The sequence below is a fragment of the Oryctolagus cuniculus genome, chromosome 9, assembly GCF_964237555.1.
Source record: "Oryctolagus cuniculus chromosome 9, mOryCun1.1, whole genome shotgun sequence".
Lineage (NCBI taxonomy): Eukaryota > Metazoa > Chordata > Mammalia > Lagomorpha > Leporidae > Oryctolagus > Oryctolagus cuniculus.
Window position 1 is genome coordinate 41,171,322 of NC_091440.1, and position 19,284 is coordinate 41,190,605.

Here is a 19,284-nt window from a genome sequence, read left to right on the forward strand (position 1 = left end):
AAGGTCTGTTGAATAACACAAATTATGCACAAATGGACTAGATTCACTAAATTTTGTGCATGAATTCTTCCTAGGTATTTTTAGTATGCGTTTGAACAATTTGAAACCTCCATATGACTAAACATTATAAACTACATGGATACATTTTATCTGTAGCAATGACAAAACTTCACATTTTCACACCCAAGTGTAGAAAATTAGAGCAATAGATCCCTTCTGAAATTCTTGGATTTTATAGGATATGTACAAAACGGTCTCTGGTTGTCAGCAATATAGTGTCATCTTATTAGTAGCATGGTAGTGGGTGAAGAAAATGGTTTGCTTTGACTGTGACACTGCTTGAAAGAAAATATATTGGAGGCATTTTATATTTGTTTTTGGTCCTATTCAACCAAAAAAGGGCATATTTCTGTCTCCAAAGATTTTCTTGAAGGACTTTCAAGCCAGAACTCAGTGTCTGAGTTTGTTTCTAAACTTGACTTTCTCGAGTTTCAGAGACACAGATTTCTATTAGGCCACCAGGCTAGTGCAGCAATGTTTAGATATTATTTCAATCAAAGAACTGTGTTCCATTACCCTAGGATCCATGTCAAGCTGTGGATTAAGTTAAAAAACCAACAAAAGCTCCTGGTGGTTGAAAGATTTTAAGTATTTTGCTACATTACTGCATTGCAGGCATGAGCACGTTCTTTCAGCGTTTTGGAGTTTCACAATGTTACAATTAATTAATTGTGTCTATCTAGCCAAAACACTAGTCAGAGTTACTGTCTGCACTTTTAATAAATCCTTTGAATTCCCTTGATCTTTCTTTTTTCTTATCCTCCTTGTGTACTGTAGCACAACTTTCCCAAACCCATAAAACTTTGATTAATGGAACAAAGCATTAGGCTTCAGATACCTGCTTTTGTTACTCTCCCAACCATCTCTGACCTTGATGTTACTTTCTAAATGTACTTCAGTCTTTTTCTTTCTAAGAACAAAAAATATAAAAAAACTGAAATTATAAAGCAGAGCCTACATTGGTATTTTTTTTTTTGAAAGGCAGAGTGGACAGTGAGAGAGAGAGACAGAGAGAAAGGTCTTCCTTTGCCATTGGTTCACCCTCCAATGGTGGGTGTGGCCGGCGCGCTGCGGCCGGTGCACCGCGCTGATCCGATGGCAGGAGCCAGGTACTTATCCTGGTCTCCCATAGGGTGCAGGGCCCAAGCACTTGGGCCATCCTCCACTGCACTCCCTGGCCACAGCAGAGAGCTGGCCTGGAAGAGGGGCAACCGGGACAGAATCCGGCACCCCAACTGGGACTAGAACCTGGTGTGCCGGTGCTGCAAGGTGGAGGATTAGCCTAGTGAGCCACGGCGCCTGCCCTACATTGGTCTTAAATCATTTACATACATACATATATACATATACTATAAGTACATTACATATAACTAGCCATATACTCATTTGCATATATACATATACTATAAATAGCCATTCACTATGTTCATTCAAATATAGTGCTTCTTTTCTAGAAAATAGTTGACATTTCTCCATTTTTCTTTACTCTTTCATTCTTTGGCTCTTTCCCTATATACTTATATCTGAATAATGCAGAAAATAAAAAGGGACAAAAATCATGTTTATCAGTTGTTTTTCTGACAATGCATCCCATGTAACCTTAGAGTAGTATTTTATGATTTCTTATATGAAATCAAAAGCTATTCATTGATTTATAAAATCCTCTACAAGTTAATGAAAACTAGTTGTCTCAATTTGCTTCAGATTGTGGTATCCAGAATTAACTATGTTTTTAGAAACCCTCTGTTTTTGTCCTTGATAGTTATAATATAATATTAATAGATTTATTTCCTATTCAGGATTTGGGTTTAGTTGCCTGTACTCTCCCTATTTTTTTCTCTTTCAGAAGTATCTCTAGCTACTCTTGGCAAATAGAGAAAGAAGCAGAGCTGCTGGTAAAAACATGCTTCTTCCTTGACCCCAGTAGAGCACATTGCCTCCCGACTTCTTAGTAGGGAGCCTGGTCCTACTTTCACCTGGTGCTCCAGGGCTGTACGCAGCCATCATGTTTACATTTAAAGGTGGCCTACATAAGCATCCTGGGGACATGTCCCCGGACTGCAATGCAGCCTCAATTCTGTCCAGACAGGGCTATGTGGGAAGAGGTTTGGGTGCCCTGCTGAGAGCATTGTGATTTGTGAGTGGAACCTGGCAGAGGGATTAGGTTATCTTTCCCTTTCTGTTCAAGACTATCTGAAGATGTGGACCCTTACTACTTTCCCTCTTCACAGCTTGTGTGCACTCTGTTTATAACACAATGATCTATCTTATTTATTCTGCGGAGTGGAGTTACAGATGTTGTAACTGAAACCACTGTAACTTTCATCCTTCACATAGATCCTACTGAAAAAATGGATATGGTTCAGAGTAACTTAATTCACTTTCTTCTTTGTAAAATACTAAAATAAAAGTGCACAGACTTGTTGATTGAGAGTATCAGCTAAAAAGATATAATTCTTCCTCAAATTTAAGTGCATATTAATAAAATGAGTTATTTCACTATTGCTGTTTTTTTTCCTGACAAGAGGATTTCTATACTAAAACAGATCAGGTGGTATCTAGATAATGTTTTAGTTACAATCGCTTAATTAGTACTAAAGCTGCAACTGACTTTGTGCAGTAATAGTGACATTATAAAACATTGTGCTTTGCTGAACAGGAGATTACAATGTAAGAGTTAGACTTGTGAGTAAGAAAGCATGTCTTCTTCCTCCCCTTTGTAGTTTTACACTGAGCTGGAGAGATTGTTCTCTAAGATTCAACACCTAAAGAATGCATTTTTTTATATTGTTCAAAGCTGACCTCTGCTTTTAGGAAAGTTTATCTGCACTTTTTCATCTGTTTAGAAACATACATTTTTGGTTAAGAGATCGAAGACAATCTCTCTTTGTCTTTTTTTCCTGAGCTAAGGAGGTTGAGATAAAAAAGAATGACTGCTTTAAAAGTCACACATGGCTGTAATTTAAGATTTTTTTTTCCTCTCATTGTCCGTAACAGTTGAAAGAAACCTTCAATGAAAGTTTATTAACTAGGCCAATGCCTGAGGCAATAAAGGTTCATTTATTACCAGTTTCTTGGCTGTTTTTCTTCTTCTATTTTTCGGTTAAACTCATAGCGTAAGATAATACTTCACAAAATTAAACCTTTGACCTTCTGTAGAGTTAAGTCTCCTTTGATTAGATAAAGTAACAATTTATGGTCCAGCATGAGGTTGCACATGAAATGAATAATGCAGCAGACTCTGTGTGGACTGAGAATCTATTGCTTTTGAAAAGATGAATGCTGTTTAAAGGTGGGGGAAGTCCACTTAAGTGTGTTGTCTTTATTCAGTATGCACTTTAGCAATATTTCAAAAGGTTTTCCTTCCGAGACAAAGTTGTGTTTGAATTTTCTAATTCTTGTAAGAAAGATAAGGGAAAAGATTTGAAAAAGCTTTGAAACTCTTTGTCGGATTGTCATATTTGTGATTATGTCACATATTCCAGGTATTACAGATATCTGAATAATAAAATTAAATAAATGCATGAGAAAAATGACCAATGATTTTACAAATTTGAAATTATAAACGTTGTGACAGTTAGGATATTGTAATTTGTAGAAACATCGTGTGCTATATTAACATGGCTTAAATCAAAATGATATTGAATAACTTCAAAATTAGAGGAAAATCAAGAATAGTAAAATACGGTAATAGATTAACTGGATTCTTTATTTTTCAGACTACCTTTGTGGGTTCATTCCCCAGTTACTATGGCATAATAAACATTTTGGATTTCAGTAATAATTTGAACTTTGCTTGTCATGTTATAAATTTGAAATCTTATAAGTCATTGTCAAAAGATTGATTAAATATGACTTTTTCATTTTTCTATGTCTTCTTTAAAAATTAGAAAAATTCAAATTCATTCCTGAAAACTTTTTTTTTGAATTACCTAAACACTCACAAAAGATATATACATATGCTCGCATAATCTGAATTATTGTTTACTTCTATCTGCAGCTCAGTGGAGAAAGAAAGACGTGTACATACAACAGGGCTGTGTTTCCCACAAAGCTGTTGTGATTAGCCGGTTGTTTAAATTACTAATTGACATGCAGAAGTTGAATGCTTGAGCGGAGTGCTTTAGTTTTCATTTAGTTCTTTTTCAATTAGTCTAAATTATTTAAGGTGAATAAATCTGCTGTAGTGATTTAGTTCCTTTTAATAGAATCTCATAGCACAACATAAATTGGTTCAAGGGAAGATACTGGGTCAATATAACTAGAGATGTAGCTCCTAACATGAAGAGATATGAGGAAAATTGAAGATTTGCTGTGACTTTCTGTTGTTTTGAAAGAAAATAAAAAGTCTTATCAGAACACATAAGAGTGTAACATTTCTATCCATGTTAGGAATTAAACATTTCTTACTGTTGAAATGATCACTTTTTTGCAGCAAAAAAAAAAAAAAAAAGAGAAATGAATAACATAATCATAACCATTGCTAATTCTTCCTCGACATCCACTTGGTCTGCTCCTAGGTGATTGGGTTGAACACTAAACAAATCTTATAGGAGAAATAGTCTCAAACTTGGGCATACTTCATTATTAAACAATAAGGCATAACATCACCTCATAATCAGACAGTCTTTTTTTTTTTTTTTTTTTTTGACAGGCAGAGTTAGTGAGAGAGAGAGAGAGAGAAAGGTCTTCCTTTTTCTGTTGGTTCACCCCCCAAATGGCCGCTACGGCTGGTGTGCTGCGTTGATCCAAAGCCAGGAGCCAGGTGCTCCCTCCTGGTCTCCCATGTGGGTACAGGGCCCAAGCACTTGGGCCATCCTCCACTGCCTTCCCAGGCTACAGCAGAGAGCTGGACTGGAAGAGGAGCAACCGGGACAGAATCCGGCTTCCAACCGGAATGAGAACCCAGGGTGCTGGCACCGCAGGTGGAGGATTAGCCAAGTCAGCCGCGGTGCCAGCCATAATCAGACAATCTTAATATGCCTAAGTTATACTCAGAATTAAGTAACTTAATCTAAGATTACAAATTTTCCAAATAAAGGCTTAATTTATTTTTTGACTTTTATTTAATGAATATAAATTTCCAAAGTAGAGCTTATGGATTACAATGGCTTCTCCCCCCCAACTTCCTTCCCACCAGCAACCCTCCCCTTTCCCACTCCCTCTCCCCTTCCATTCACATCAAGATTCATTTTGTACATGATCATCACTTGAGATTATGGACCACGATCCATATTTCTTTTGAATCTTCCCCATCACAATATCACAAGGTGGTTTCTGTTTTTTTCTAAATTATTCAGGATGATTCTTTTCTGAGAGTCCAACTTTGCAACTGCAACCAAAAATCTACTTTTCTAAGCATTATAGTGGACCTACCACCATTCATATTTTCCTTGTAACCAGTTGAGGAAAAACACCTACCTTGTTGATGATGGAGATAAAATAAGATGTTGATATAAAAATAAAATCCTAATATCAAACATGTGAAGAATATCTCAAGCACTGATCCCTCTGTTTACATTTCTAGATGATTATGTGGATACATTATTCCTAACCCACTCAGAACCTCTCAGACAGAAAGAAAAAGAGAGGGAGAGATAAGAACATACACACACACACACACAGATGCATGCACAAATACACAAACACATTTATTTCATGTGTATTTTCCTTGAAAAATGTTTATGGTACTATATAAGAAAACTTTTGTTGTTATGGGGCCAGCTTTGTGGTATAGCATGTTAAATTGCAGCCTGTAATGCTGGCATCCTATGTGGGCACTGGTTTGAATCCTAACTGCTCTACTTCTGATCCAGCTCCCTGCTAATGCACCTGGGAAAACATCACAAGATGGCCCAACTCCTTGGATCCCTGCATCCCATGTGGGAGACCCAGATGGAGTTCCAGGCTCCTGACTTTGGTCTGTCCCAACCCTAGCTGTTTTTGCCACTTGAGTAGTGAACCACTGGTTGGAAAACCTCTCTGTCCTTCCCTCTGCCTGTAACTCTGCTTTTTTTTTTTTTTTTTTTTTTTTTGACAGGCAGAGTGGACAGTGAGAGAGACAGAGAGAAAGGTCTTCCTTTGCCGTTGGTTCACCCTCCAATGGCCGCCGCGGCCGGCGCGCTGCGGCCGGCGCACCGCGCTGATCCGATGGCAGGAGCCAGGAGCCAGGTGCTTCTCCTGGTCTCCCATGGGGTGCAGGGCCCAAGCACCTGGGCCATCCTCCACTGCACTCCCTGGCCACAGCAGAGGGCTGGCCTGGAAGAGGGGCAACCGGGACAGAATCCGGCGCCCCGACCGGGACTAGAACCCGGTGTGCCGGCGCCGCTAGGCGGAGGATTAGCCTAGTGAGCCACGGCACCGGCTGTAACTCTGCTTTTAAAATAAATAAATAATTCTTAAAAACAGAAAAAAATTCTGTAGTAATGTCTTTTTCATTTATTTTTATTTCATTGGATAACTCCCTCCAAATATGAATTACTTGCAAAAATTGCCACTATTACTGCTTTTGGTCATCATCTCTCATTTTCTCATAAACCACTATATACTGATATAAACTCACATTTTTAGTTGGATTCTGGAAAAAATGAAAAAAAGTATCTATTGACTTATTAACATGTTAAGAAGAGGACTTCCTTTTTTAAGATTTATTTATTTATTTAAAAATCAGAGTTACACAAAGAGAGAAGGAGAGGCAGAGAGAGGGGTCCTCCATCTGCTGGCTCATTCCCAAAATGGCTGCAATGACAGGAGCTGCGCAGATCCAAAACCAGGAGCCAGGAGCTTCCTCCAGGTCTCCCATGTGGGTACAGGGGCCCAAGGACTTGGGCCATCTTCCACTGCTATCCCAGGCCATAGAAGAGAGCTGGATCAGAAGTGGGGCAGCCTGAACTTGAACCAGCACCCACGTGGGATGCTGGCACTTGGTAGCTTTACCTGCTATGCCATAGTGCTGGCCCCAAAGAGGACTTTCTTGATATTGAGAGAAGTGGAACATTTTGGAAGATGATGTTTAGGCCAAGAAGTCAGTGGGGTCACTCTTTTGCAGAAAATTAAGATTAATTTTATTCAATTACCAATATATTTAATGTACTATCTTTAAAAAGTATTGTTTTAGAATGTCACACAATGTCAGTGTCTCTCATACTATTAGAGCCATCTGCTAGGGATGAGTTCACAGAGTAATTTGAGATGATGACTGATGTTGGGAGCGAGTAGTAATGGGCCTCAGAAAAACATGAGAACATTTAATGCTTAGCTTATTACAAAATAGTAAATAAGACATTATGAGAGGTGTGCTTCAAAGAAAATTAGAGTTAAGGTTCAATTTGGTTTTAGAATTTGTTCTGTGTACAATATATGCAGAAGAGAGTGACTTATTCACTTTCTAATTTATCTCTCTTGGAGCATGTGTAATATAGCATTCAGGCAAATATCAATTTTTTTTTTGACAGGCAGAGTGGACAGTGAGAGAGAGAGACAGAGAGAAAGGTCTTCCTTTGCCGTTGGTTCACCCTCCGATGGCCGCTGCGGCCGGCGCGCTGCGGCTGGTGCACCGCGCTGATCCGATGGCAGGAGCCAGGAGCCAGGTGCTTTTCCTGGTCTCCCATAGGGTGCAGGGCCCAAGCACTTGGGCCATCCTCCACTGTACTCCCTGGCCACAGCAGAGAGCTGGCCTGGAAGAGCGGCAACCGGGACAGTATCAGGCGCCCCAACCGGGACTAGAACCCGGTGTGCCGGCGCCGCAAGGCGGAGGATTAGCCTAGTGAGCCGTGGCGCGGGCCGTAAATATCAATTTTATACTTTACCTTAGTGCAGGTTAAATCTACACATAATTTAAATGACATGTTTTCTGTGACAAGTGGATTCTAAACTGTGTAACATTGAAACACATATGAACATTTTGATCCGATTTTTAACTGGAGTAGACATATCTGTGATATTATATGAGTGTCTATAACCTGTACCTCCTAGACAATCCATAAGCTATTTGACCAAAAGAGACTCATTTTCATTCATAGACTCCGTAGTTTACTGTATTCCATAATTATCGTTTTACATTGATGAGAGTCAGTGTGGTCACTGCTGAACTAGGAGTTAGAGAAATGGGAATTACTCTGTTATTACTTAATATTGTGACTTAATCACTACAATTAACCTCATTTTCACTAAGTTGCATTATCAGACCAACAGGAGAGTCACATTAAAGAACATCTTTCAGATCTCCGTGTGTTGAAAGTTTAGAGCAAAAGTGGATGCATGGAATTTTTTTTTGAGTAATAATGTTAAAGGTGAGATAAAAGTTGCATATTCAAGATATTTGTGCTAGGGCTAGCACTGTGGCATAGAAGGGTAAGCCTCCGCCTACAGTGGTGGTTTCTCATACGCACGTAGTTCAAGTCCTGGTTGCTCCATTTCTGATCAGGCTCCCTGTTATTGTGCCTGGGAAAGCAATGGAAGATGGTCCAAGTACTTGGGACCTTGAAACCACTTAGGAGACCAGAAAGAAGCTCCTGGCTCCTGGCTTCAGACTGGGTAGCTCCTGCCAGCTCTTGCTGTCATTTGGGGAATAAACCAGCAGATGGAAACTCTCTCTCTCTCTCTCTTTAAAATAAATAAATCAATATTAAAAAATATATTGGTGCCAATTTCAACAATGTTAATACTTTCAAATTAATTTGAGAAACACACAAACACACAGAGCAGGAGAGGGAGAGGGAGAGAGATCCATTTGCTGGATCATCTCTCAAATGCTGGCAATAGCTGGGGCTGGATCTAGGAACTGGAAACCAGGAATGCAATCTAGGTCTCCCATGTAGGTGGCAATAAATCAATCACTTAAGCCCTTTACTGTTGCCTCCCAGGGTCTGCATTACCAGGAAGCTCGTGCAGGAGCTGGAGCCAAGTAGCACACCAAGTCACTCTGATGGGGGACACAGAATCTTAACTACTGGACCAAACACCCAGTTCTCTCCCGCAAAGTTCAACTTTTTACAAACAAGTTGACATTGTATTTAATCCCAAGTATAGTAGTTTAAAAATGCCATTGATTATGTTTTACGTTGTTCCTATGAGTCAGTGATCAGAAGGTGAGATATTTAAAAAACTTTCTAGAGAATTCCTTGATACTTCAGTTTAGTTGAATGACATCCCTAATGGTGTTTTCTACCTTTGACTTCACCATCGTTATAACCTCTTCACTCTGGGAAATTGAAATTTTAAATTAAACAGAAAAAGAGTGTCAAATCTGATGTCTATTTATTAATAATGATTGGTATTATAATGACATCTTTCTTATTGTGTATTTGTTAACACTGGTGGTTTTCTTGTTGTTAAATTAAACATTTGAAAAATGTGAACAGTTGAAAAGCAAAACTGGAATACAGAATGTTTCCATTAATGGATTCAAGGATCAATTTTTCTTTTTTTCTGCAAAATACAATATGTCTCAAAGGGAAGAAAAATTAGTCTAATGAACATTAAAAGATAAGTTCACACTGAAAGTCTTCAATGCAACCACATTCACAATTAAGTTACTTATTCTAGCTTATCGTTCGGTTATTTAATCACGGAAGAGTGAGGACAGGCATGTTTCAATCATAATTTTAATTTATTTGGGAAGCATTGAGAAACAAAATAACTGAAAATTAGTGTTAGTTTGTTGGAGAAGAAATGGTGCTTAAGTGAAGATAGGAGGAAAATAGGGTGAAAAAAATGTAATGATGTTTTCAAGTTGTTATATTGAGCCAAGAGTTCTAAGACTTGGAGTGATTTCAATTGAGTTGTATTTCAAACTCATATGGAAGGTACAGTGCACCTTCAATGGAGTTTTGCAGTCTATAGAAACTGTCAGGAGCAGAAAAGATTACTTCACAGTAATGACTGTTGAATTGAACTATGCTTTTTGATGTTTTACTTTCTGAATTGAATTGTTGGACAAGATTAATTGCACACAGTGAGAGTTTTAAATGAATGACTATGTAAAGCATTAAGTTTCTCTGTATGTCACTTGGGGAAAAAATAGCTGGAAGGTTTAAATGAATAAATGCATTTAATGTACAAAATGCCTGGGCTAATTTTAAAATTCCTTTGCTAACATCTTATTGAAAATAGAAACCCACTTTATTCATCTGTCTTGTTTATATTGCTCTGGTTGAAGTAATTTAATATTCCTGCTTTCCACTAATCTTCTAGTTCAACAGAAGTAAACAATAGGTTTCATAAATTAAAAATACACTCTTCTGAACATGCTTATAAGATTAAAAAAACAAGGCTGTAAACATTTATGACTGAAACAAACTAGATTGTTCAAATACTGCCATGATGTATCATGTATATCAATATGGCACTCATATCAGTTAGAATGCAAACAAGGTTTTAAATGATGTGCCCCTTCATTTCAGCTGGAGAATCCGCTTCACACCATCTGCCTATCAGATGGTTAGGAACCAGGACTGCGTATTAATGCCACATGTTCGATTTTCCTCCTTCTTGTAATGGTTAGATTCATATTGCTAATAGCTGTGCATGAGCACTGTCGATGAAATTTCTGTGACGGTAGAGTGATGAGATATTTATAAGCCGCCTGTCTCCCTGAATAATCAGTAGGAAGAATGCCAGACATAAATAACTTATCAATTCCAGAATATTAATAATAAGTACCATTGGCGATTCTACTGCATCTTTAAAATTGTATCCTCTAAATCTGAGAAAAGATACATAGACTAATAAAGAATCTATCATATGGAAGGTTTGAATACTTCAACATCTCTTGGATGTAACCAATTTTATTTAACCATTAGCTTTTGGGAAACACATTTTATATGGAATGCAATGTAAATGTAGACAACATATCAAACATTTGGAAGTCATCTTGATGTCTTTGAAACCGAAGATCAAAGATTGAACCTTTCAAGTTAATGAGCAAACAAACAGATCACAGAAAGAATTCGACAGCAATATGTCTGTTTTATTGATATTTATAATCTACAGTTGTAATCTCCTGTTTATAACTAAGGGTACTGACTTATTTAAAAAATAGAATTGGAATACTTTTTTTTGTTCTTAAAGAAAATAATAAGAATTGTATGATGGCATTTGAAGAATTTAAATGATGTTTTATTAAAGTTGAAAGAAGAAGAAAATGCAACCCTTACAAAGAAAAAAAAAGGTATTCTTAAATAGTAGCAATGCCTGCTTACCTTCCAAAAGATAAATTCATGGATTAGTCTTAGGATATTTTATGTGAAATAACAAAGACTTTGTATCAGTCTAGCACAAGAGTAGATTTAGTGATTTTACAATAAATTTGATCAACAGAGACAACTAAGTGAAGTGATTTGCTGGAAACATGGTGTTTAGATACCCATTTGTCAAATGGCTACATTCTAATTCTATATGGCTACATTCTAATTCTATGTGGCTAAATGCCTTTTGTCATATTTGCATTTTTTGTTTGTAACTGAACAAAGGCAATACTAAACAAAAGGAGATAATGGATATTATTAGTTACTAGTACTGTATTATTGTCTGCCATTTGCAGTGCACTTAAAATTTGCTCATACTGTTTATATATATATATATATATATATATTTCACTTTAATTCTTCACAACACTCTTGTGAGTCAGAATTGTTATCTCTGTTTTTAGAGATGGGAATTTTTAAGCCAGTGACATTATACAACTTGCTACACTATCCCCAATAGGCTTGATGCATATTGTCCAAAGTCTCTCTGCTTTTTTCCAACCTCCATATTTTACTTAGGATAGTGAACTTAGGTACCTAGTAATGTCCATGCCAATCACTTACTCAACAATAACTTTAAAGGAAAGGAACATAAAACAGTGAAAGTAAAATAAATTGAGTACCCAAGGTAAAAGTTTTGATAGTAGCCAATTTAGAAAATAATAGAGAATTTGTTCTGAAAAAGCCAAGCACAATAATACCCAGGGCAGTGAGTTTACATAATAATTCAGGCAATGATATAGAAGCCTGATTCTTAGTTCTGTGTAGAAAACATATTCATTGTGTTAAATTGCAAGTGATGATTGTATGTCAAGTTCAAATAGGAAAGAAAAAGAAGTCCCAAAATTTTTGCATCATAGAAGGCATACTAGATACTAACCTATGTTTGATGCACAGCTCCATTGGTGTTCAGGAAAAGTCTAAGAGTGTGTAATACATGGGAAAGTGCCTTTTTAAAACAAAACATTTTTCAATCTATTATTTTTAGCCATGGAAAATTAATTTTAAGTGCATGTTAAATTTCCCTCTTGTTGGTGATAAAATTGGGTTTAGAATCTTTTGCACTTGATCTGAGCCAAAAGGCCAAAAAGCAACAGAATCTTTTAAAATAAAATTAGGTTTTACTACATTTGGTTTCTCAGTTCAGTACATGTTTTTGTCCTGGTGTATGAGATAGCACATACATTCTTTGAGTGTGTGAAAGTAAGTTTAGTGTGGTAAAATAGATGGGTAAGTCAGTCCTTAATGTAACAGATCATTTAATCATTCATTTGTTCATTATATATGTTATCTATCTATGTATCTATCATCTCTCTTGATAGATATCACTTTCCTTCAATGAGAAAAAGAAATCTGGATGGAAAACTTACACAAAAGTGTATTATACAATAAATGCTTATTAATCAAGCAGATAACCATTGCAGTGGTTTTCAAAAGTGAGTATGCTTTAAGAATCAAAAAGAGAGCTTGCTAAAATACAAATTCAGGTTATTGTCAACATCTAAGAGCAATGAACAGCAGAACTAATTGCTTGAAATGCAAAATGGAGGTTCCCCTGCTATAGCAGAATAGATTTGATTCTGTGGTTCCAAGGAAGGTTCACCTTCCATTTTTCCTATGCACTGTTGCTGAATTTGCTGTCTGGTGTCACTCTAAGAAACACTGTTTTGTCTATTTTAGAGGGAAAATTAATTTTTTAAAAGTTATTTGTTTATTTGAAAGCTAGAGTTACAGAGAGAGGGAGAGACAGAGAGATTTTCTATCTGTTGGCTCACTACCAAATGGCCACGATGGTGTGAGATGAGCCAGTATGAAGCCAGGAGCCAGGAACTTCTAACTTGTCTCCCAGGTGGGTGGCAGGGGCCTAAGAACTTGCACCATTTTCTGCTTTCCCAGGTGCAGTAACAGGGAGCTGCACTGGAAGTGAAGCAGCCTGGGGACAGGAACTGAATCCCATATACAATGCCAGGATCACAGGTGGTGGCTTATCACAGTGCTCCATAATGCGGCTCTAAAAAAATCGATTTATTTTCTTTGGGAAAGTAGAACCAGTGATAATTTGCAGTATAAAGTAGTTCAGAGTGGGCTAAGGAGTAGTGTATACCAAAAGACCAGGAATCTGAGGCAAGGGGAGACCTATATTAAGCAGGAAAAGGGTGATAAAGGATGTTAAAAAGTATGCTAAATGTTAGGAGTTACCAAAATTTATAGATGTGGACAACTGTGGTTACTTGGAAAATGTAGTCATTCTGATTTTTTGAGCTCTTTATGTAGTATAGACCAAAGACTTGAGTTTTTTTTTTTTAATTTATTATATTTGTTTTCTTTTTTTTTTTTTTTTTTTTTTTTTTTTTTAGGCAATCTCATTAAGGTATGACATATACAATGGAACCTTTATGTAAAAAAGGCTAGTGTATGGATAATAACCTGATTTTATACTAACGACAGCAAGTTGGAGGGGATTCACGAATTACATCAGGGATTTGAAAGGCCAATAGGAAGTACAGTACATGTAGAGGAGATGAATCTTTTCTGTTTCTCTGCAGCTTTAGGCAAGGTACACTTTTGGAGAGTCATGCTGTATATGAATGAGATTTGCTACTCCTAATATTTTCACATTTCTAATAGTATAAAACAATATTTTAAATGGCTTTTCATTGACAATGTCAAAATAATTACCACATTTCTCCTGTGGTTTTCCAAGTAAGATAGTTTGAAACTGTTTTCTTTCACTGACAGTTTTTGCCAGGCATTGTGGTAGATTTTTTGGAAATATATACTAAGAAGATATTTCTGCATTTTTGGTGCTATCATCTAAGTAGACTGGTAGTCTTAACCTCACCTCCTTCAGTAACATCCCCGAAAAAGAGGAGTAAGAAATAGTTCAAAGGACCACTTATCTCTACACACATGGTATGGTAAAAGGACAAATGTAAAAGTAAAATCAACCAAAAATAAACCTACAGAAAGTAAGTGCTTTCTGTAGTAAAGTAAGTGCCAGAATCTCAGGTTGAATGGCTAAGCTCTTTGCATGGTTTGAAAGCTCCAGGGCTGATTGTGCTATACAGCTGAGGATGGTACACTCACAGCCAGCAGGGGGGATAACACAGGCAGCTGGATCCCTGACTCTACCTGAGGCATACATTGGAGGAGCCTTGAGCTCATTCATGGAATGTTGATAAGGAAACTCAGCCTCCTCTGAAAGAACAGTATATAAGCCATCAAATGGAAGGGCTTGGGCATATCTGGAGTAGGGACTGGAGACTTTCTCTTAAAAATGGAAACATCACATGCAAAGACTGAAATAATTATGTAGCTTACTAGAGGAAGTGAAAGAAGGCGTTATTTTTGGAGCACAAAAATTCAAGACAGAGCTGAAGGAGATATTCCATACAAACTGTCAGAGAACGGAGCACAATGGACCCAGACAGCCATCGGAAGCATTCAACTTGATCCTGAGCATAGGCCTTGAATGCTATGATCAGATCTTCATTTCCATGTGGTTATGCAGACTTTTGCATGAATAATAAAAAAATGGAAGTAGGGAAAGTTGAAGTGGTTAAGAGTTTATACCAGGACCCTTAGGAAGAAAATTAGCTCATACCTGGTGGGAGGCACTGGAACTGGAGGAGAATAAACAATGAACACTTGCATGGGGTATGAGAGACAGCAATGGAAATGGAGAATATTGAAGATGGAAGATGCTGAAGAATTAAAAGCGAGCACCTATCAAATAGCTAGATGAGATAGAGGAACTGTTGCATATGTTTCTTCCTTCATGACACTGGATTAAAAATAGGATATTAAAAAGCACTTCAGTTAAGTTATAGCATGTATATGTGCATGTGGGTTTGACATATGTGTATCTTTTGGAATTTGTGATTTGAAAAGGAATTACTATAAATGAGATCTGATTAATAATAACATTATAAAAATTATTTTTTAAAAGTTTAGGCCTTCTTTGGAGTACAGGAAGGAAGGCAGTTGTTTGAGTCCTCTAGCCCCTCTTCATTTAGGCCCGCAGCCCACACTGCCATCATCCTGGGATTTGAGGAGGATCTATTGCAGTGGCAGACATGCAGGGGGTCAGCCGTTGTCAAGGTGAGGCCCAGGTTCCCTGTGGAAACCACATCAGGGGGACCTGGGCTTCTGCTGGAGGCCTTCTCCCCCCTCATGTGGGGCACTAGTAACAAGAAGCAGTCCTGCCCCTCTCCCACCTTTCCTGCTTCTTCCCACCCCCAAGATTCTGGTTCCATATTTCCTCTGTTTACAAGCTACATCTGGAGATTTGTGGTGTTTTTTTTTTTTTTCAATGTTTTTTTCTTAGCCATCAGTCATCACTGCTGCTGTCAGCACCTCATCGCCTCTGTCTGTTCTGCTGGCATCCCCTCCTCCAGGACCAAGGGGTTGGGATGAAGCAGGCTGGGTTACTGATGCATAGTTCCAGGGAATATGGGGCCTTGTGCCTTGGGTGCTGTAGAAGAGTGAAGAGAGGGAGACCTGTGTTGATCATGATGAGTGTAAGGGCCACCTTCTCCCACTGTTCCGCTGGGGATCAGGTAGCCACTGTATGTCACAGCCTGGGGCTCACCCTCTTTATACATACATACATATATATATATATATATACACACACACACATATTATATATATTAGGAATATATATTATATATGTATATTTGGGAAAATAGCCAAGAGCAAAGACAGTCATGTAAAGATAAGTCTAATTCTTCCACATCTTCATATCTGTGCCAGTCTACAGATATCCTTCAGGAATCATGGCTAGGCTTGGACTTTTCTTGTTGAGGAACTAGAATATATAGCAAGTCTAGTTTTTGCTAAGTACTATGTGGAATGCTTAACATAGTTTAAAGTATTAAAGACTTATATTTTCCCTTTGAGATTTAGAATGGTTTTACAGATAAACAATACCCGGAAGATTTAATGGCTTTTACGAGGCCATATCATGTATAATTTTGTTTTATGCTACTTAACTTGATGGATCTATACAAAAATAGTAATCATATATCAAGTTGTAGGTTTACCTATATTATTTGAATAAAATGAACAAGACTTGCTTGCAGCATAAATCAGAGATAAAGATTTCAGGAATATCATAAATTGGAGATGGGTCAACATCAGGGGACTGAGAGAGGGGATAACTGGGATGTTCCTATTGGTCTCAAAGCAAAATCAAGGAAAAGAGATTTTGCTGGGAAACACAAAGAGAATTTTAAGAGAACAGGAAAGAGAATGTTCTGAGACATCTTTGAAGGAAATGAGTAATTGGGGGAGAGAATTCAATCATAGGAAGATGAGAGAATCAGTTCAAATTGTGACTTAAAAGGTAATGAATGTTCAGACCAAACCCAGATGGAGTCTTTGAATTTAGAGCAGTGCCTTTTAAGGAGTGGTTTAACAGTTTTCCATGCAAAGATCCCATCTGAAGCTCTTGTTGCTTTGGGGTGAAAGTTGAAGGGGCCTTTTTGGTCTGATCTGAAGGAAAAGGTGAGGTTGCCTCACCTCTAACAACATAGTAGAGACTTCCACTGACAAAGACTTTCTTAGAATTCCTTGGGCTGTAACTTATTTGCTGTAGTAACTAGCAGGGATGATTAGTGGGGAGGAAAAAAGAGGAGAAGGGTGCTCAGTCCCTAATCCACCAGCTGGGAGTGGAAATAAATCACACAGATAAATTCAAACAGGGCTGGAACACTGTTGTTAGAAATACGAAAGCAGCCATGGCACAAAGAATATGGGGCTGGGGGTGCAGAGAAGATATATAGTGTCTTATACATGGTCTAAGTTTTAGAATTAGGAGAGATGATTCATACATTCCAGTGTCTGTCATTATGCAGAGCAGGAATCGCAGGCTGCAGAGAATTGACTGGGTAAGAGTTTTCGTATTTATGGAAGACAAACCATTCCCCTGCTCAAAACATCTGCTGGCTATTTATCTATATAAATATTCTTATATAAAGGCAAAATTGCATGGCTGTTACATTCTGGCCTCAAATTCTATCTCATGACTACTTCTGCCTCCTGGTGTCTGGATGAACAGAGACAAACTGTTCTCCACAAACTTCCTGGTGCCATGGCGAGAAATGTCAACTCCAGATCATACTGTTTTCAATCCTATGCTGTGCTTCTTAAACTGTAAAGTAAGGGTGATGTTAATCAATCATTTAGAGTTGTTAAAATGATTAAATCATTGTGTCACCACTTAAAGTGGCACTTAAATTTAATAAGTAGAAACAAAGTATTAGCTACTGTATTTTATTTTTCTCGAATACTAGGAATACTAAACTATTCAGTAAGATGTAGTCCTTGCAATTGAGTAGTTTAAAATGTAATGAGGGAAACAGGCAAACAGACATTACACTGCAGCATGGCACGCGCCCTAATAGAAGTATACACGTGCTCCACGGGGAGAGAAGTAGACAAAGCATCTGTGCAACTGGAGGATATCGGGGACTCCTATAGATAGTAGGGTTTTTCTGGAGGATGACAAGTCAGGAAAGTGCGTCATGGGCAAGAAGAGTTCAGACAAAGGGAATGGCATGGAAGAAAGCTGAGGCAAGGCGTGCACTCGTGTGGGTAATGGTGACATGTTTGATATCAACCAACATGTGACAAGATATAGTGAGGAAACTGACATAGTAATGAAGCAGGTTTACACTTTATAATGAAAACTATTATAGATGTAGCAAGAAGTCAGATTTTCCCCTTCTTTCCAGGCTCTAGGGATTTTAAACAGGGAATGACATGGTCAGGTTACTTTCCTTGAAAAACAATTTTGGTTGTACTTTCACTACTGTCCTTTAAGTATGAATTATGTTTCTGCTAATATCTAATTTGAGAGTTTGAAGAGCACATTACTCCTTGTATCAAGGTAGTTTCATTAGTTGGAAATGAATATATGTTATCAGAGTGTTATGGAAAAGAATCAGATTTTCTAATATATGTTTTTATGTGTATTATATAAAGTACATGGACTATTTCATGAAAAATCAAATTCATATTACCTCATTTTTAATTTATTCTTTTAAGGTCTGACAGCAGCAGCTGCAGCAGCTGCCGCCGCTACCAATGCAGCTATTGCCGAAGCAATGAAGGTGAAAAAAATCAAATTAGAAGCTATGAGCAACTATCATGCCAGTAATAACCAACATGGAGCAGATTCTGAAAATGGGGACATGAATTCAAGTGTTGGTAAGTTTTATGTTCACCGAAACTTCTTGTAATCACTCTGCTACAGAATTGTTTACTTTTCAATCAAAAACTTTGGTCATTTAGTTTGAAATAAGTGTACATTTCTAAGATAATCTTTTGTATCTCCAACAACATGCACTCTACATAAATTATTAGTGACATTTTTATTATAAGATCAACTTTGTGACTGAAGCTTCTATTGTAAGTTTTGAATTAATATCTCATTACATAAATGTTTGAATAAATAGGAAAACATATTGAGTATATGTAAGAGAAAATATGTACAAATGAAATCCTATACTTTATTTTTGTATTTTGTTAATGCATTTGTTATCAAGTAACAAATTAACTACCATTAGCAGCAAAACATATATAGTGGTATATAGTATATATCATAAATCTATGAGAGACACTTTCTAAGACCTCCAGTGGTTCCCTAAAATTGTATCTATATTTTATGCTATATATATATATATATATATACCTGTGATAAAGTTTAATTTATAAGTTATACATGATAAGAGATTAACAAAAAAACCTAATAATGGAATAATTATAATAAAATACTAAAGCAAAAGTTATTTAAGACCTTTGAATTCCTTTTCTGGAATTTGCCACTCCATGTTTTTGGATCTTGGTTGACTGCAGATCACTCAAACTGTGGAAAGTGAACCCATGGCTAAAGTAGGAGTACTGTAAACTTGATCCTTTCCTGGGCAGTCACATGTAAGAATTATGTTGATGATTAGTTATTTTTATTCATAAT

At 37.2% G+C, this 19,284-nt stretch overlaps 1 protein-coding gene across 1 annotated transcript in view; it reads left to right on the forward strand.

The window, feature by feature from the left end:
* Positions 1–19,284, forward strand: part of DACH1 (dachshund family transcription factor 1) — a 438,545-nt gene that overhangs the window by 218,913 nt on the left and 200,348 nt on the right. The window contains exon 3 of the mRNA XM_008260046.4: positions 18,357–18,518. Within this exon, the coding sequence (XP_008258268.2) occupies positions 18,357–18,518 (162 nt within the window). The remainder of the gene's footprint in view (positions 1–18,356; positions 18,519–19,284) is intronic.